Consider the following 20,755-nt stretch of genomic DNA (forward strand, 5'->3'; position numbering starts at 1 on the left):
AGTTCGGCCCAGTATGGTTCTCAATCAGAGGCAGCTGTCAATTGTTGTCCCTGATTGAGAATAATACTTAGGTAGCCTGGGTTTCAGTTTTGGGTGGTGGGTGTTTGTCTTCCGTGTCAGTGTTTGTCGCCACACGGGACTGTTTTGTTTATTGTTTTGTATTTCGTAGTGTTCAAAGGGCTTTATTGGCATGGGAAACAAATGTTTACATTGCCAAAGCAAGTAAAATAGATAAAACAACATTTAAATAAATAATCAGAAATTAACAGTAAACATTACACTCAAAAGTTTAAAAAGAATAGAGACATTTCAAATGTTACATTATGGCTATGCACTGTAACGGTTTTCGTCATCGGATGAGGAAGAGTAGTCGGACCTAAGCGCAGCGTGGTAAGTGTTCATGTTTGTTTATTGAACTGAACACTCATACAAAATAATAGAATAAATGAAACCGAAACAGTCCTATAAGGTGCAAACACTAAACAGAAAATGACTTCCCACAAAAACCCTGTGGGAAAAAGCTACCTAAGTATGGTTCCCAATCAGAGACAACAATAGACAGCTGTCCCTGATTGAGAACCATACCCGGCCAAAACAAAGAAATACGAAAACATGGAAAAAGGAACATAGAATGCCCACCCAAATCACACCTTGACCAAACCAAAATAGATACATAAAAAGCTCTAAGGTCAGGGCGTGACATGCACAGTGTTGGAACAATGTGCAAGAATGTAAACTACAAAAGGGAAAGTAAATAAATATGGGTTTTATTTACAATGGTGTTTGTTCTTCACTGGTTGCCCTTTTCTTGTGGCAACAGGTCACAAATCTTGCTGCTGTGATGGCACACTGTGGTATTTCATCCAATAGATATGAGAGTTTACCCAAATATAATTGTTTTTTCATTCTTTGTGTATCTGTGTAATCTCAGGGAAATATGTGTCTACAATATGGTCATACATTTGGCAGGAGGCTAGGAAGTGCAGGTCAGTTTCCACATAATTTTGGAGACAGTGTTCACATAGCCTGTCTTCTCTTGAGAGTCAGATCTGCCTACCCGGCCTCTCTCAATAGCAAGGATAAGCTCACTGAGTGTAAATAGTCAAAGCTTTCCTTAATTTTTGGTCAGTCATAGTGGTCTGGCCAAATGGCATTCCAGTTTGCTCAGTTTTTTGGTTAATTCTTTCCAATGTGTCAAGTAATTATCCTTTTGTTTTCTCAGTATTTGTTTGGGTCTAATTGTATTGCTGTCCTGGGGCTCTGTCGGGTCTGTTTGTGTCTGTGAATAGAACCCCAGTACCAGCTTGCTGAGAGGACTCTTCTCTCGGTTCATAGGTGATGGCTTTCTAATGGAAGGTTTTGGAATCGCTTCTTTTTAGTTGGGTGTAGAACTTAAAGGCTGTTATCTAGATTTGGATAATTAGTGGGTATCAATGTATCATACTAATTCTGCTCTTCATGCAATTATTTGGTGTTTTACACGGAGGATGTACAACGTAACATTTTGTGAATTCTTGGTTGGTGAGTGGACCCCAGTCCTCACAACCGTAAAGGGCAATGGGTTCTATAACTGATTCAAGGATTTTTTGCCAGATCCTGGTATGTCGAATTTTAGCCTAGAAAGCCCTACTTGCCTTGTCTCTCAGATCGTTCACAGCTTTGTGGATGTTACCTCTGGTGCTGATGTTTAGGCCGAGGTAGGTATCGTTTTTCGTGTGCCCTAGGTCAACGTTGTCTTGATGGAATTTGTATTTCTCTCTCTCTCTCTTCCTCGATCTCCTCTTTGAAGTCTTGTCTTCTGGAAGAATGTGTGTTGTTGTTGCGGCCTGGCTGTCTGGCTGGCTTGGCATCAGTAAACTGCAGCGTCTGTTTACCATTTCACACATTTGTTAGTACTGCAGGCGAACTGGGGGGGGGGACAGAGAGAGAGAGAGAGAGGTGGGAAGCTCTGCTTTGTACCATTGTTATCTTTTGGTTCATTAACAGCTCAACCTTCTAAAGATGTCAGATAGGAAACAAATACACTTTCTTTTCATGTTGAAGTTGAGTCAGATACCTAATTTCAGCACTTGACTTTTTTGTTTTAAAATACTTCACTAAAGTATAGCAGATCTGATCAGTCTGTATTTTGGGGAATAATGAGTGAAAGGATAAAGGCGTAGTAGGATATACTAATTTCTTGTCAAGTCTCATGCAGATCTGCCAATGAAACTGAACATAATATTGTTCACATCTATAATTACACGTCTTGCGACTGCTTCTTATCTTCAAAATGCTTTGTAAGATGGCTACAACACTAAGCTAGGTGAGTTGCTCTAGCTTGGACCAGAGAGCCCTCTAGTGGTCTGAGGATGTAACAACTCCTAAAAGAGGGAGATCAGTAGTGGGTTTGTTTATTAGATCCAGATTTGACCGAAAGCACAGATTAATGATTTTTGTAGTCTGGTAAACAGCCCACATTGAGAGAGTTCAGGCTGTCAGACATATCTGGGGGGGACGGGGGCCTCAAAATAAATCCCTGAGAATGCATGGCATGGTAAACCTGAGAGCCCTACCGCCTTCAGCCACCTTCTTCAGGAGCAAAGCAGTTAGACCAAAATGAGAGGTGACAGCATATTCATTTCAGCCTGTGTTTTTCTTTAAGTTCTTTTTAAAATGCTGTAGAAGGATGAGCGGTCAGCAGATTTATATTCCAGGGATGATTTAGGCTTCCTAAGTGGCAGTATTCTCTACTGGTCGCTCCCTCTTTTTTTCATGCAGTATATGCCTTTTTGAAGGCTTTATTTCATTCCCATGTAGTTTATACAGGGATGAATCCCCTTGAGTTTTTATATTTTTAGTAAGTGTGTAAAACAGCACCTTGGTTCCCATATGCAGTAAGGAAAAATGTCAGCCTTCTTTGCACTTTTGTACTCACACAGAGAAACATATACACACAGGATAAGTACTATTTGATTACAAGGGGGATACACGTTGAAGGTGTGGTGAAACAATGGTAAGGCATGAATTCACCACACACAGCCATCCTTTCAGGGATTTTGATTAAACGGATAGCAGAACATGTTGTGTATAATGAGAGCAATGTATTTTGTCTCCACGCCAAACTTTGATCTAAAGCATCAAAGGTCCTCTCCCAAAGTGCTGTCTGAAAGATAACCCCCGAGCCGAAGCCAGCGAGGCCTTCATATAAGGGACTGCTTATGCCTCCATGAGGTCAAAGAGGGTGTATTATTGATATTCTCAGAGCGTGATGAGTGGCAACACATCAGGTGGCTCGCCGGCCTCCCGTTAATTTATAGGGATGCCGTTACCTTCATAAATGGTTGCCTCATGAAATTACTGCAGCGCTTTAATTTAATACTTCCCCTGCTAATTAATATGACACATGTTAGCGTGCCTCTGTTTACACAGGGTGGGATTGATGGGGGCATTTTCCTCTCGTCGTCTATGAATTTATACTACATACCATGAATCTGGAGGATTCTTCTTCAAGATATTCAACTGTAACAGTCTTTCATGAAAAGACGAATGATGAGACTTATATAGGTCTTATAGTCTTCTCTACTCATAGTCCATAAGCCCCCCTCCACCCCACCCACTCCCTCCTTACCCCTCTCCTAGGACCAGAACTCCCTTCCCCAGAAGTCACGGGTCTTTGGGTTTAACTGCGCTGCATCTGGGCTTGACGGGGTCTACCATGAAAATATGTCATATTCCGCCCTGCCTTGCCTTGCCTGGTGCCACACTCCCATTTTCTCTGCCCCTGAGGAGTTAAAAACAGGGCTGCGGTGGGAGCTATCTCCATCTCCAGATCATCTCTCCTGGTAGCTCCTCCAAATAAATAACCAATTACAGTTCAGAGTCAGTAAGGGGCTTCATTTACTCCAGTCCATGTAATCAGAGCTGTCTGTACGACATTGCTGCCACAAAGTCCTAAACACAACTGTTTTGGTGAAATCCCAGGAGAGGGTGTAGAACTCTGGAACAACCCATGATGTTAACACCAGTCAGGGGGCCATGGCCTGCCAGTGGAATGGAGATGTGGCACAGACCTGACTGAAGACATGTTTCTTACAGAGCAAGACAACGTGAATGGCTAGAGCCAAGAGGCACAAAGGGAAAGCTAAAGCTTAGCTACTATAACAATTGAAAATATGCAGATTGTGTAACTGTAACATCACAATGACCATCCTCAGGTGCACAACTAGCTTACAATTTAATACAAATCTAAGCAATGGTAACTGTGAGGTTGTTTTTCTTAGAAACTTTCTGAAGTTAGGTTGGAAGGCAGATTGGATGGCATCTCTCTGATTTAGCATCAGATTAGCATTACTATGGTTTTTATTTTTTGTGAAAAATTGTTTTTATTGTGTCACAAAGGCAATAATAACCCTACCTCCCATCCCAAACATACCCCTGGTAGCCCCACCCCATCCCCAACCTGGGTCAATGCATAACATATATAAAAATATATATATATTTTTTTTTAAATACAACTCTACAATGAAATAAAAAGTACACACAGTTAGATTTATGACCAGTATAAATAACAACATCAAGAAAGCCATTTTATCCCAAACCTGCACCTTCTCCAGCAAATGAGAGATTTCTGAAGCAGCTTCTTCCCACATTTCCAGAGTAGTATGTTTGGCTTTATTCACCTGGGCAGTGGATAACTCCAACATAACCACATCCTGAAAGTATACCAAGCATCCTTATATGAAGGTCATGTGGTGGCAACTAGCATTGAACAACAAGTATTTTGGCAGCAATCAACCCAGACAACCAAACCTTAAATGTGTTTTCATTCAGCTACAGACCAGAATAGACATTAAAGGGAAAAACATTTTTACAAAATGTGGACTCTTATAGGAAGCAACCACTCCCCCCATTGTTGCCTAGAAATTAGCTATGGCTGGGCTAATAACTCACTAACTAGCAAAGAATATGAACAAATGTGCACAGGTGGGTACATGCAGCTCTCGCTTTGATATCAAAAGAAGCGCATCTACTCGTGAATGCCCCACTCAAGCAGTTCTCTGGCCATCAATCGTTACTTTTTGTTTTTGATCATATAGACCACTTTCTGTCTTTGCAAAGGGCGATGGGCGCTGTGCAAGTTGGTGGCAGAACAAAGGATAGTTCTTATACTTAAAAAATACTTCAACTTCAACCAGTAAAATGTCTCTTTGGCTGTCTTTTGCTACAGCCGATATCAATGAGCGTTAGCATTCAGCTAACAACTGCTGCATCCAAAATAGTTATTTTGCAAAGATCACAACCAAATATAGTCTTAGTGACTGTTCAAGCAAGAATCAAAACACAATTGTAAGCATATGAGAACCCAAAAAGTTATTTTTAAATGTAATAAAAATGTAAATCTAGGCTATGTTGAATGGGTTTCTGATGGCGATGGCTTTCTTACTGCAGCCAATATGTCAGTGTGTTGTGTACGGAAAAAGGTCTATAAATACAGCAATTCAAAGTGAATTGCACAGATCCATTTATGGCAATGGCTATTTGCATATCGGCCTAGTGTAGCTCTCCCACAGTTAGTTTTCCATACTAAGTCTTGCATAGTTTGTTTTGTTTCGGTATGTTATATTGAAAGTGGCTAATATTGCGTTGATTCAAGCACAATTCCCACAGTTGAGCAAAACATTGATAGTGTTAACTAAAGGGGAAAACTCTAAAAAAGTTGAGAGAAAGTTGAGTGACGTTCAATCTAGTGTGTGCCAACTATGCAGTTTAGAGGGTGCATTGTTGGTCAGTCTATGTTATGGAAAGAGCAAGTGTTCTTAATGTTTTTTATACTCAGTATGTGAAAATGCACGTTTCTATGTTTTGCAGTAAAAAAGGATAGAGGAAGTTAAGCGTTTCCAGTGACATCATCAACTAATTAGTATGCAATTAGCAGGCATTGCCTACTCATAATTAGTTAAAATCACATACTGAGTTGCACACAGATGATGTCATTGCAAACACTTATCTTCCTCACTATTTTTTACTAAAAAAACATAGAAACTGCCATTTTCACATACAGTGCCTTGCGAAAGTATTCGGCCCCCTTGAACTTTGCGACCTTTTGCCACATGTCAGGCTTCAAACATAAAGATATAAAACTGTATTTTTTTGTGAAGAATCAACAACAAGTGGGACACAATCATGAAGTGGAACGACATTTATTGGATATTTAAAAAAAAAAATACAAATCAAAAACTGAAAATTGGGCGTGCAAAATTATTCAGCCCCTTTACTTTCAGTGCAGCAAACTCTCTCCAGAAGTTCAGTGAGGATCTCTGAATGATCCAATGTTGACCTAAATGACTAATGATGATAAATACAATCCACCAGTGTGTAATCAAGTCTCTGTATAAATGCACCTGCACTGTGATAGTCTCAGAGGTCCGTTAAAAGAGCAGAGAGCATCATGAAGAACAAGGAACACACCAGGCAGGTCCGAGATACTGTTGTGAAGAAGTTTAAAGCCGGAATTGGATAGAAAAAGATTTCCCAAGCTTTAAACATCCCAAGGAGCACTGTGCAAGCGATAATATTGAAATGGAAGGAGTATCAGACCACTGCAAATCTACCAAGACCTGGCCGTCCCTCTAAACTTTCAGCTCATACAAGGAGAAGACTGATCAGAGATGCAGCCAAGAGGCCCATGATCACTCTGGATGAACTGCAGAGATCTACAGCTGAGGTGGGAGACTCTGTCCATAGGACAACAATCAGTCGTATATTGCACAAATCTGGCCTTTATGGAAGAGTGGCAAGAAGAAAGCCATTTCTTAAAGATATCCATAAAAAGTGTTGTTTAAAGTTTGCCACAAGCCACCTGGGAGACACACCAAACACGTGGAAGAAGGTGCTCTGGTCAGATGAAACCAAAATTGAACTTTTTGGCAACAATGCAAAACGTTATGTTTGGCGTAAAAGCAACACAGCTCATCACCCTGAACACACCATCCCCACTGTCAAACATGGTGGTGGCAGCATCATGGTTTGGGCCTGCTTTTCTTCAGCAGGGACAGGGAAGATGGTTAAAATTGATGGGAAGATGGATGGAGCCAAATACAGGACCATTCTGGAAGAAAACCTGATGGAGTCTGCAAAAGACCTGAGACTGGGACGGAGATTTGTCTTCCAACAAGACAATGATCCAAAACATAAAGCAAAATCTACAATGGAATGGTTCAAAAATAAACATATCCAGGTGTTAGAATGGCCAAGTCAAAGTCCAGACCTGAATCCAATCAAGAATCTGTGGAAAGAACTGAAAACTGCTGTTCACAAATGCTCTCCATCCAACCTCACTGGGCTCGAGCTGTTTTGAAAGGAGGAATGGGAAAAAAATTCAGTCTCTCGATGTGCAAAACTGATAGAGACATACCCCAAGCGACTTACAGCTGTAATCGCAGCAAAAGGTGGCGCTACAAAGTATTAACTTAAGGGGGCTGAATAATTTTGCACGCCCAATTTTTCAGTTTTTGATTTGTTAAAAAAGTTTGAAATATCCAATAAATGTCGTTCCACTTCATGATTGTGTCCCACTTGTTGTTGATTCTTCACAAAAAAATACAGTTTTATATCTTTATGTTTGAAGCCTGAAATGTGGCAAAAGGTCGCAAAGTTCAAGGGGGCCGAATACTTTCGCAAGGCACTGTATGTTAATGTTGGGGTGGTGCTGGAGAGTTGTACAATTTTGCCATTTTCCTTTAAGGCTATTGTAGATAACTATTGAAACCTTCTCAATTTAACTTTGGTAGTCCTGCATGAAATGACGACCTTGATGAGGCTGTAAAATCCAATGCTTGGTCAACTTTTTTTCACGGTGAATTGCCCAACATCCTTTGAGGGACTCTTGGGTGGAGGATAAGGGCACTGTGTAGGAAAGGAAGTTGGTGAACTGAGTGGGGTCAACTGAACAGGAAAGACTCTCACTGGAGACGCGTGTTTCTGTCACGAGGCCGTGAAGCGCGGATCCTGCTATGGCTGCAGTTATTCCTGTGGGGCGGGAACTATCACAGGAGGCAATGGAGCATGAAAAAATATATGCCCCAAAGAATATCTGCTTTGCTGGAGATACATTCCAAAGTAAAATCTGAGAAATTCGGATTTTTTTTCTAATGGATTGGCATTTAATTAAATGGGCCTGCGCTGTTGTAAATGCGTAAAGGGGAGGAGAACGAATTCCATCAGACATGATGTTAGCACTGTTTGTTTGTGAGATAACATGATGTTAAACAACAGAAACTGTTTCATAGGGATGATATCAATAAAATATCATTTGTGGTTTCAAAGTTGGCATGATATTTATTTTGATAAAGCATTTTATTTACCTTTTGTACAAAGTTCAATCGATTTCCTGTTCTATCCATAACATACACATAGCCTGCATGGACAGGTGTGTAAAAATGCCTATATTTTATTTAGTCAATAGCTTACGAAAGGAGGGCGGAAGGACATTAAGCCGTAGTCTTTTTCACATTTCAAAGGACCTGCTTTTTTTATGGTGCTGTTCCTACGTCTTCTAGATTTCTTCTATTTCATGTTCAGTTGATTTGCAACTCCGGCTCCCTAACACACTAAACGCAACGAGAAGTTTTTCGCTCTCTTCCAATTGGTTGCCGACTGGCGGCTCTCAGTAAGGTTCTCATTCATACACCCTGTGTACGCCTTCTAAAAATAACTTACTGTCATCCATGGTACCGACTTTGAATAGACGGGACAAATCATTTCAATTGGGGAATAATTAAACTGAAAGAATAGACGACTGACAACATAACGACAGGTGGGTGAGGAAATTCCATTCGTAAGAATGTTACTCGTTGTCTTGTCTTTTCTAACCATCCACAAACCTGTGCATGCAGCATGTTTGGTGACCATAAATCAATTCCACTGTTTTGTTACTAATTCTAGATTCATGCCTTTTCATAAAACTATCTAATTTATCAAGATTCCATGCCAGTCTTCGGATCTGGTTTAATTTAGCTTAAACAAATGCTTTTCAGGCTATCATCCGATAAAAATGACATTTTTTCGTTTACAAGTTTGTTTTCGAAATGTGTTTTGGTTTGCCCTAATATAACTCGCTTTCAAGGTTTCTAGATGAGTGAGAACTGTGGTTAGAAAAAGTGCATAGATTAGGGAAAATCAGTTCGTTCTCATTTATGATGGATGACAGCACGCGCTTGTGCAAGGTAAGATGCTTAAAATGTAACACTAGAGGCTTTCAGCCCACGGGCTGTCTCGGAGGAAAGCCACTGCAGTTATTCAACAGTCCTCCTGAGCCGCTAGTCGCCTAATTGGCTACAGATGCGGAATTCTATGCTCTTTTACCGTTTAGAAATTGGATGCATTTGGGAAACTTTATGAGGCGAGCCTAACGTTTGCCTGCAGACGCTGAAAATTAAAAAAATAGTGGTCACCAACAATTATCAATAGTGCCACGATCAAAAGCCCCTTAGATAATATACCAGTAGCCGAGGTGATGCGGCAGAAATTCAATCACCAAAACATTTCAGCCAAACATGAAAGTATTCCATAAATATGTGAGTGTGGGCCTTTAAAATATCTGATCACACACTAGTCAGTTCGTGTGTTTCATATTTACTTATTTAGAGATTGCTATAACATGAATTCTGGATGTGTAGGGGTCTATCTGTTTTCGTCGTATTTTTGCTATGTGGTTGTTTTTAACATAATGCCGCTGTTGTTTTGGGGTCCCCGCGCCATGTATTGTAGGCCTATATTGACAAGTGCTACCTTGCCTTTCGTTATTCACAGTTTTCACAGTGACAGTGAGTGTCTCCTGTCAACGGACGAGTCGAAATTAATTATGCTATGGCTGCAATCTGCATTGACAATAAAAAGTTAGTTTTCATTATTCACTCGTTCTGTTTTTGGAGACCAGTGTTTGTCTCAGTGTAATTTGCTTGATGTTAGGAATGTTAAATGTTGCACGTGCCAATCTTCTTAATCATTCCACACCGAGGGAACGGCCAAAGACTTCGTCCTCGATCTGCCCTTTCACCCTAGACTTTGTAAGCTGCACTTATTAAAGAGAAAAGTGTTTCAATATGTGGTAAGCTTTAGGGAGAAAAGGAAGGAAGGTTGGGGTTTGGGATCTCCACCTGAGTTGTCTATCGAGCAAGTTAAAGTCATTCAACCATGGTAGTGATTCCGATCATCATGAACAGTGGTATTATGGATGCGAATATGTGACTGGTTATTAGATTATCATTGTGCCACTAAATATGTGATGAAGGAAACAACAGTGCACGGACGGTCATACGGCTGAATGAATCAAGTCTGAGTCCAGTAATTTACAGTGGGCCTATGAACCAAATCTGAACCTATTATATATTTTGGTGGAAGTGCTTTCACAGAATGGAACGCAAATCACAAAACCGCAAGGCGCTCCTGGCGCGCTCCAGAGATCTCTAGCTGTGTTGGTTATTGATAACTTTGTCAATAACTTACCCTGATATCACAACAACATGAACAATAGCAAAAGGCTTCCGAAATATTTTTTTTAAATTTAATGTGTGGCCTGAGGCTTCTGCCTATACATAAAAAAATAATTTAACTTGAGGGCGATTAGAAAAAATATCAAAACAAAGCTAACGTGATAACAACCAGAGTGCAGAAAACGGAACTATCAGCCTGAGGGGAAGATTTTCAGGAGGTATCACTGCCATTGAACATTCACAAAAGTTTGCATGGGGCCCTGAAAATACAAGTTATTTAATTTAACATAAAAAAAATTGCTTGCAAAAGAGTCAATGAAGTATGAGTTAATGGATGAATGAAGCTTGAATACTGGATGTGTGGATATTAGTGCATTATGAAGAAAAGTTGTTGATGGTCTAATGCATTACTGAAGGAGTGGGCGGGAGAGTTTGTGATTCCAGTGTTACGTCTAGCGGGAGAGTTTGTGATTCCAGTGTTACGTCTAGCCTATACTATAGCTCTTTACCAATAGGAAGCTGAGTCATTCTTCCACCAATCAGACATGACATATTGCCATGACATAATATTTATTATTCCCCACACTATAGGCTTTATTTGTCATTACATTGTTATTACATTATTGATTATTTTCGTCTGCATTGAACCACAATTGATGATCAATATGCCCATAATTATTATAAATAGTATTATTGTTCACATTAGCCAACTAGTATAATTATTGTGCACATTATTAGCATATTATTACTATGTTTTACAATTATATTTATTTGCGTGTTTATAATTATTTTATTGCCTTATTATTTTAGAATATATTGCTCTTTTTCACTTTTTCCCCTTTTTTGTGCTAATATTCCTCTCCCCAGGGCCCGTTGAACAGTGTTGAAGACCTCTCGACCCTCTCGGTTCTATGAACATGTTTCAGACCGTACCTGACACTTCGTCTTACGTCAAGGTAAGACAATATCTTCTCTTCGAGCAGGTAATTTTGCTGGACGGTCTGGGTCCTCCCTAATTTCCTATTCATGATGATCCTTTGTGAATAATTAGCATCTTCTTGTCATTCTTTAAATAGCTATCGGTAAGCATACCCTAGGCCTAATATGATAGGTATCAATTAAATCGTGTCACAATTGTCTCTCTCTATTCGGTTGTTGTTACCATGTTATAACCGTTATGCAAGAATAGCCCTGCATTCAAACATTTTATGGTAGACTACTGTATAATGTGATTCTCTGCATTTGTCTGGACATCACGATTAATTGAATGTCTTTGCCTCCAGTGCGGGACGGTTATAGCACATTGTTATATTTGACATCATGCAGTTTTTTTCTTTCTCCGCCACAGTCTCAAAGAATGTAAACAAAGCAAATAGTGGACATCTTGTTTTCACGTTTAAAACTCTGTCCATTGAATCACGTGGTACAACGTGGAATTCCTGCAACCTGACAATGTATAGGCCTTGGGACGATTTGTTGGAAACGAAATATGCACTCCCATTGTTAATCTTATAGCCTATATTAAAGTGCACAATCCACGGCATGCCATAACCTACGTTTAAGAAACTATCAGTGTAAGTGCAGTCGCCATGTATTATGGGAATGTATGCCTACCTGTCATTGAGTGCTCACCATAACACATCAACATTTCCGTAGGCTATTATGGGAATCTGGCTGTTTTAAAATAGTATAGGAAATGTGATGCCATGTCTTTCTGTCATAGATCATTGGTCGAAGACCAATTGCCTATAGGCGGAGCCTGTATGCTTATGAAAATTAACATTTGTGCTTAGTCAAGCATTTGTGCTTAGTCAAGTAATAATATCTTTATACTCAAAATATTCCAAGAGTGACTTGTTGTACTTTGTCGACTTATTTCCCTTTGCATATAAGGGCTCTTTTCATACATCCATACCGTTTGTAGCGCTCTGCAGAAAATGTCACTGGCCACATTGCTTGAGTTCTCTGATTTGTTTTGGGAGATTTGAACAGCAAGGAATGTTTGAGGAGAAAATATGCTTTGAAATGAGCCTTTCTGCTCCCTAAATAAGACAACAAGTCAATGACAGGGAAACAAATCCAGGAACCTGTGTAAAGTATTCTTAGGTGAACCATTGAATGCTTACGATTGCTTAAACAACCAATATTGAACACCAAGTTCGTCAGTTCAATTAATATCACATTGCCCTCGTTTTAATCTAAACCTTCACTGAATTATTTTGCATTTGGGGGAAGATATTAATTGTTCAGAATGTGAACCAGGCACTTCTCAAGACACATTTGTAAGAAATATTCTGCTTCATGGTCTAGCATTGGTTTTGTTTGATTAAGGCCAGGCGAGACTCAAGCTCTCCAATAAAAGTACATCTCAAATTAATTATGGCCCGGAGCAAGGGACCAAACGGTTCGGTCTCTCTTTTTTTCTGAGTATTTTTACTTGGGCTTTATTTTTGCCGGAGAAAGAGAAGGGACTTACCTGAACTCTCAAGTCTAATGAACAATCGTAAATGGCCGATCCATGTCTATGTCTATGTAGTGGTTAGAATAATAGGCCTAAAACGTTTGTCACATAAATGAATTTATAGAAGTCACAACAGACAACCTGTAGGCCTAGGCCTAATGGAATTTGTTTTGTCTTTTATGAATTAATATTTGTTCACGAATAATATAAACATAGGCCTCTTTCAGTAGGCTAATAATCTTGCCTAATAATTCAAATGAAAACCTATAATAATACCGTCATAATGATCACCGTCATAATTTATCCTTGGATCATTTGGTAACTTAATGGATACGTTTTAGGTCTATATCGGCTATTATTGAACATTTGTAAGCATGTGAAGTTGTGAAGTGCTATAAATTCACGATGAGCATAAACTGAAACGAACCCACGTGTATTGTCCAATGGAGGTGCTAGGGCTTCCCAAGGCTCGTGGTAGGAAATGTCTGGCTGTCAGATTTCAGCGTCAAGTCAGATGTTCTGTGGTTCGCTGTATAAACCAACTTGCATCTGTTTATTGGCCTCCGAAAATATTTGTCACCACTCTCTTTGCATAAGCATGCATGTTCCGTGCGTAATGGAGTGAATAATTTGATTAGCTATAGCCTGCTCTTACTTAGTCTTTAGTTTGTTAGCGATTGCCTCGGTTATTGTGGCTCTGTGACCAACTCAATCAATAGTGCTAAGTGATTTCAGAATTTGGTCACATTATATCTGAAGTAACCTTTGGTGTCAACGAATCACATAAGATTTTGTTTGCGTTTTACGGGGTATTAGGCATATTTGAAATAGGCCTACTTATATGGCCCATACAATGACAGTCATTCACTATTAGGCCTACTAGCCAACAGGCTATTAAAAATAATAAACATATATTATTTTCAAAACGCTAAGCCATACCAATGCCCTCTGCTATTGCAAACGGGTCTAAAATGAATGGAATCTATAATTACGCAATAACGCACGAGGAGGTGTGGTATTGCGGAGTGCCTGGATACAGCCCTTTTTAGCCGTGGTATATTGGCCATATACCACAAACCTCCAAGGTGCATTATTGCTATTATAAACTGGTTACCAACGTAATTAGAGCAGTACAAGTAAATGTGTTGTCATACCCGTGATATACGGTCTTATATACCACGGCTGTCAGCCAATCAGCATTCAGTCCTTGAGCCACCCAGTTTATAATGAATAGACCATGACCATGACATTCATTCGGCCTACTTTCTTTCGGCCTAACTCCAATACAAAACCAAAACAGGAATCTTGAATAAGAAAATGTAACGGCCACTAAATAGTTAAACAAGGTGTCTCCCTTAATTACACGAGGCTGAATTGGCCTCAGGCAGGAGAAGCCTTGACCCCAAGCAGGATCCAGATGTGGTGGTATAGAGGGGGCCTCTCCCCCAACAGACCCCCAAGTCGAGAGCAGACAGGTCGGCCAGTCTGTCAGTGGCAGCGTCGCAGGCTCCGTTTGGCCGCTCTGTGGCCTGGCCGCTCCCCCAGGCAGAGCCCATTGGTCTGGTCACGTTCAGGGCTGGCTCCATGTCTAGCATCTGCGCTGAAATTGTGTCTGAAATGACAAGGACAATTTCCAAATGTAGAGGGAAAATAGTTGGGGATGGGGACTAGAGATTTTTGTCCATGGGTCCAGTAGCTTAAGAAAGTAGTTCAACTATAGCCTAGGTCTAATAATAATAATAATAACAACAACAACAACCAAAATAATATTACAAGCCTATAATAATGTAATAACAATGTAATAACATAACATGGGAGTAAGTACACTTCATCATTACTTTAACGAAAACCATACACATTTACTCATTAACTAATCTCCAAACATATTAAGAGACGGGATTCCCCTTAGCAATATTTGGAAATATACAATCCATTATCATTCCCTCCTGTGTTTGATGCAGACTCACACGTGTAGAGCAGACCTTGATATTATGCCTCTGGGGCGCTGCGTGCTTGGGTTTTATTAGGAAAACTTCACAGAGGCTTGGAAGGCTATAACAAAGAGTAGCCTAGATCGCAACAACCCTCGCCACAGGTAGTTCAAGTTCGTATTCCTCTTGGTTTGATTTACAGTTCATTTCATCAGCACTCTCGAGGAAAACATCTGTCTGCTTTGAAAGTGAAACGCTATTTTATATATCTATCTCGCAGTGGAAACGTGAATATAAAAAGTTAAATAGAGTTGGGAATGATTTGGGCTACAGTAAAATCATAATTGTGGAAAAATGTTTCACGCATTGCTTTAAAGCAATACATACGGATATTATAAAACATAATGGAATCCCATAACAGCCTATAGCGGTTAAAATTATAACTTTTTAATTGGAAAGTAAATGTAACATAATACATGTATATTGATGGAATTGCTGAAACAAACTCATTCGCCAGTGTCTGTGACTTTTGGATAACAAAAATGCTCAAATGTAGCCTACAGCAACATATGCATAACGCTGGCAACCATTCTATAAAAGTTTCCGAGTAAAAACATTAACAGGGGGGGAACACGCAATTGTTTTCCCTGCTTATCTCTTTGTGACAAGTATCCTGCTTTTTGGAACTGCAATGAAGGCAGGGCTTGAAGTGACACACATAGCTTCCTTCTCAAAAGCGGTGACTTCCCTTCCCAAATGTAGAGAAAAAAAAACATCCGGTTAACTGTCTCTTTCTCGCTGAGATATATCGGGGGCTGGAATTAATTCAGGAGCGTGTCATGTTTGGAATATTGTTGGGGTCCGCTGAAAATTGCGCAAAATGGACGGAACTATTAAGGTAAGGGTGGAGGACGGGGTGTACGAGTTTGTGAAAGCTTTGCTTTTCGGAGTTGCGCCTCCTTTTAGCATGAGTTGCTATGTCTGTGAGTAGTAGCCTACAATGTTGGGCAATGAACGGCTTTTTATTTTGCTCCGAAATCGGTAACCAGATGTCATTCTATTTTCCTCTTTATCTCGAAGTTTCCTTTTCCTTGAGGAAACTCTGAAAGTGAAAATAAGATTTGGTTGGATGCGAGCGCGTAGACTCACGTCTGGAATTAAACAAAGTGCTTATTTTATTCAGTGAAAAGTATGTATTTATATAACAAAATGTAGGGCAATTATATTTCTCCAGTTGATATAGTGATGAGAAGGGATTAAGCAATATGTAGGCGATATATGGCTGTACTGTTAGATGAACGTGCGTTTCTTTGTCAAGTAATGTATGATGTGTCAAAGAGGGGCTGCGCAATAGTGGTGGCACGGTGACCGGGGATCCTCTCGCAGTTCATGGTTCAAAACGTTAATGATGGTGTTTTGGTGGTTCATGTCGTTCATTATGCAGGATATACAAGGAAGTACAATCCCTGCGTAAAACCATATATTTTATACGCATATTTTCGGTTGTAAAAAGAGTGTTAGAACAGTTGCCATTTTTAGTAGCCTTGTCAATGGCCAAAATGTAATTTGGAAATATCACGGGTTAATTGAGAAGCGAAAACTGCTTGTAATTCACTATTAACAAAAGGTTCACATGCTCACCTGGGTATTTATGCTTATATTGAACACAAAAAGTAATTAATTACAGGGAGGGTGCATATTTTACTTTTGAGGGACGGGTATTCAAGCGCCGCGGTCTTCGGTTAGCCATGCAGCCTCCGGTTTTGAAATTCCAGATGCATTGCTATGCAGATGTTTGATGGTTAGGTCCCTGCATTTCACACCACGGTATTGTGTCTTGAGTTTGAGTAGACATGGCCGATTGTCCTGTAGACATGGCCGAGTTATTTTGCTCCGATATCCAACGAACTGGACTATTATAATAGCCATGTAAACGTATTGTCTGTCAGTGTGTTTTCTGTGCTGGTTGAAAGAAGCTGGTTTGTGTGGTTGAAGTGGTGGCTGGGTGAGGTGTAAGTTTTTGAACAGTATAAGCGTTGACTGCACAGAAATGTTTAATTCATATTAAATAATTCTCACCCGACTGGTTTGTAATTGTTTAACACTCAAACATGCAAAATAGAAAAATGTATGCCTTGTGAAATGATTGTTTAATTATATTATCCTAAATTATCATGTATTGATGACAATACTATAACAACAATAATGACTCATTATTATAAATGTATCAGGACTGTGTATGTCTCTCTGTGTATATTTGATTGACTACTAACTGTATTCCGACTTTAGTCATCTAAAAAAAAAAGGGGGGGGGTGTTATCGAGCCATGAGAGCTTCCTGTTCTACACAATCTGGTTTCCTGACAGGTTTCCCTTTCCTCCTCAAACAAAGGACAGGAATGCCCCCTGAATCGCAACGATAATGATGAGTGTGTGTGGACAACAAAATAGACCTGTGCAGTCTGGAAGTAGCGCACTGGGCACTGGCGCACAAACCCTTTAACAGAACGCGACATGATGCATTTGCAGGCAGGCTGTTTGGCTGTAAAGCATCTGTGGTGGCCTAGGCACGTGGCAGCTTCCACTGTCAGTTGCCCAAGAATAGTTTGGAAAGATCTGTTAGTTTATGAATGAGAGTGGTGAACAACATTACACTATTTTGAGATGATAATGGCACCCTATGTACCATTTAATGATTGATATGTACAGTAAATAATTTAGAGAAAGCAAGACTTGGAGTGCAGTTATTATTGTTCCCTGAGAAAAAAATGGTAGGCTACTTGAATAGCCTAGATGGGAAGGGTTGTTGGCACAAGATGTTCAGAAGAGACAAATGTAGATCAATTAACTGTATCTCTGTCCCACCCGTACCATAGACGTGTGTGTGTTCCACACTGATACAGAACACACATACCAAATAGACTCAGAGTGGTGTGTTAGACTGTTTGGAAGTGCATACATTCACACTATTTTTAAAACCTGTAATCTTGATCGGCACATGCCACTTGCCAATCATGGATTACATGGCAGGGACTGATATGTCAGTGTAAATGTAATGTGCAACAGCCATAATAGCAGAGCTGCACATTCCCTCACTGCTCTCAACATATAATCCACAGCCCTGGCCAGCTGCTGAATAAACCACTCTGATAGGGTATATGGCTGCCAGACTGCCAGTGTCCAGCTACAGTATGATGGTTTGACTGATGAAATCACAGGCATGTCTGTCCAACTCTGACTGCGTTATCTGATGCTGTCTCACAGTATCATCCCTCTAGCCCTCCCAATGAATGGCCTCAAAAGCTGTCACCTTGGTCAGTTTGGAACCTCTGGCATATCACGGACACATACAGTCAGTGTTAGTGAATGTACTTTGTAGCATTAGTTTGCTGAAACGTACTGTAAGTGAATATAATATGTGTATTCTTCTGATTAGCGGTGAAGATAGACATCTCAGGAGATGAGTACACAGGCTGTAAACAGCAGACTGGCCACTGTATGTATCACTGGAACTTCAGGCTAACTCTGCTTCACTTTTTCACTTGTTAGGACTCATTGAAATGTAGCACTACTAGCCTTTTTTTTTATCCATGTTTGCTATTTCATGAACAAAGTCTTTTGAAAGTGTTTTGATGCGTACATACCTTGTTGTTCGACATGGGAAGAACTGTGTGCTAATGGCACATCATTGTCTTGATCGAGTATGTTATCTTTGAACATATCTTTAATCCCCCAGGATTACAGATACCTCTGTCTAATCTGAGACATCAGATGCTATCAGATCAGATGTGTGTCAGACGTGAGCATAATCCTTGAAATGGCTTAACTTTAATGACTCTAGATCAGTTTGTCTCTATTGCTACTGCTTTGTTTCATTAAAATGATTCATTGACAGAGCTGAGGCAAGGCAGGCCTCACCAGCTCCTTATTCATAGTAAACAGAGGGTTTAAAACTGATTTAGCTAAGAGGCTGCCCCAGTCTATACAGGCAGCCATTTACCTGTATATCTCATAAATACTCTACATCTCTTTGGCTCTGTGTATAGGTTATTGTATGTCACATCATTGTGAATAGCAAGTATTGTATTCCTATTAGCCCATATACATCTCTGACAATGATAGATCTGGTATGTATTCCATGCATCAGTTACCAGGCATGAGACGGAACACGTGGACACAGACAGAGGAGTGTACCAGTGGAGACGTTTGTTTTATTTAATAAACGTACATTGCTCCAGCAGAGCTGTCAATGTAGAACTGATCCCATCGCTGATCCAGTTGAGTCTTCAGCTGCCATTCCTTCTCTGTGGAAGGAAAACTCAGACTAGATATTTTTGTGTGTAGTAGTCATCCGAATTGTAGTCATGTTTGAAGTCATGGTAACATCAACAGGAAGCTGTAGTTGCTAAATAGGCCCAATTGCTCTATACACAAAGCACTTAGGATGCCAGATTGTGATATGAGACATAACTGCACATAATTACTCTAAACAAAATGTGTCTCCAACAAGTGAGAGATTGAAGTTGTGAGATCACAGGTTCTCTCTGTTGTTCTAGAGGAGCCCTGCTATAACCTGCTCCTCCTCTGGCCTACAGGAGGCACTGTCAGTGGTGAGTGAAGACCAGTCCCTGTTCGAGCCTCCTTACGCTGCTGCTGCCCCTCTACCCAAGACAGACATGACTGCATCTGGCACACAGGACTACGTCCAGCCCCACAAAATCCACCCATTACCCCCTCAGCAAGAGTGGATTAACCAGCCAGTCCGAGTCAATGTCAAGAGAGAGTATGACCACATCAATAGATCCAGGTATGTTCAGCAGTATGCAAAGTCCATCTCACTAGACTCCAGGTTTCGTCTTGTCCCTGTATGACTTAATCTATGCTGATTAGAGTTGATGTTCCCTAGATTAGTCTAGATTCAAAAGGACAGTTGATCAAAACAATTGCTTGTGCACAGTTAGATACCATTTTTGGCCACTTGCAGAAATTGACACATACATTCCATTGGGCTCTCTAGCTCCACTCCATTGGCCCTGTGGTTGTCTATATGTCAAAACATTTTCATCTCCCTTTAATACACACTTTGAGACAATATAAAGATGTCTCTCCCTGACATTGACACTGTGTGTCTGTGCAGCAGGGAGTCCCCAGTGGACTGCAGTGTGGGGGGTAAATGCAATAAGCTGGTGGGGGGCAACGACACATCTCAGATGAGTTACGGAAGCTACATGGATGAGAAGAATGCTCCGCCCCCCAACATGACTACCAATGAGAGGAGAGTGATCGTCCCCGCAGGTAACAATGACTTCTATGATACAAACCACATGGTATTTCTTTATAATTAACAAACATTTCATATTGTTTTTATTTTATTTCTCATGTTATTAATTGTTCATAAACTAGACCTACAAGTTGTATGACTCTCCATTCCAGCCTGTGAGAAATGTTTATTTCTCAGTAGTTTTTCTTCATAGTCAGATGGAGGGCGTATAAACAGGCTCTCAATTGGCATTCATTTTCTGATGTCATAGAAATGTTTTTATTAGCCTCAGATCTATTTAGCTGGGCCACGGGGGAAGGATCTTTGATGCTTTTGTAAGTCATGTTTTAGCTTACTCATGGGAGCATGACTCAACACATAGAGGCAACCGAGGTCTGTTCAGTCAAAGAGCTCTTTACATTAGCTAATTGATTCACATATTACAGAGTGTTATTTATGAGGGATAAATGCTTTAGGAAACATTCTCTCTCTGTCAGTCTTGGAAGAGATTTATTGTACATCAGATATACTGTAGAATATATGCAGGTGCATGATTACATAGGCTACACAATCTGGGAAAGGATGGGTCACATAAATTCATTGAAAGATGGATGAATGAATAACTAGAT

The 20,755-nt window shown here is 40.2% G+C and overlaps 1 protein-coding gene across 7 annotated transcripts in view; it reads left to right on the forward strand.

The window, feature by feature from the left end:
- The first annotated feature begins 8,559 nt into the window (after positions 1 to 8,559).
- Positions 8,560 to 20,755, forward strand: part of LOC112265612 (Friend leukemia integration 1 transcription factor) — a 43,323-nt gene continuing 31,127 nt past the window's right edge. Inside the window, exons 1-4 of one of the 7 annotated variants that reach the window (XM_024443115.2) lie at positions 8,560 to 8,797; positions 11,343 to 11,431; positions 19,462 to 19,673; positions 20,004 to 20,161. In XM_024443115.2, the coding sequence (XP_024298883.1) occupies positions 11,387 to 11,431; positions 19,462 to 19,673; positions 20,004 to 20,161 (415 nt within the window). In that variant the 5' untranslated portion in view covers positions 8,560 to 8,797; positions 11,343 to 11,386. Of the gene's footprint in view, positions 8,798 to 11,342; positions 11,432 to 15,583; positions 15,766 to 15,828; positions 15,851 to 15,932; positions 16,057 to 19,461; positions 19,674 to 20,003; positions 20,162 to 20,755 lie in introns of those variants that run through there. The other 6 variants (XM_024443110.2, XM_024443109.2, XM_024443112.2 and 3 more) reach the window with 6 other exon arrangements.

This window comes from Oncorhynchus tshawytscha, linkage group LG13, assembly GCF_018296145.1.
Source record: "Oncorhynchus tshawytscha isolate Ot180627B linkage group LG13, Otsh_v2.0, whole genome shotgun sequence".
Classification (NCBI taxonomy): domain Eukaryota; kingdom Metazoa; phylum Chordata; class Actinopteri; order Salmoniformes; family Salmonidae; genus Oncorhynchus; species Oncorhynchus tshawytscha.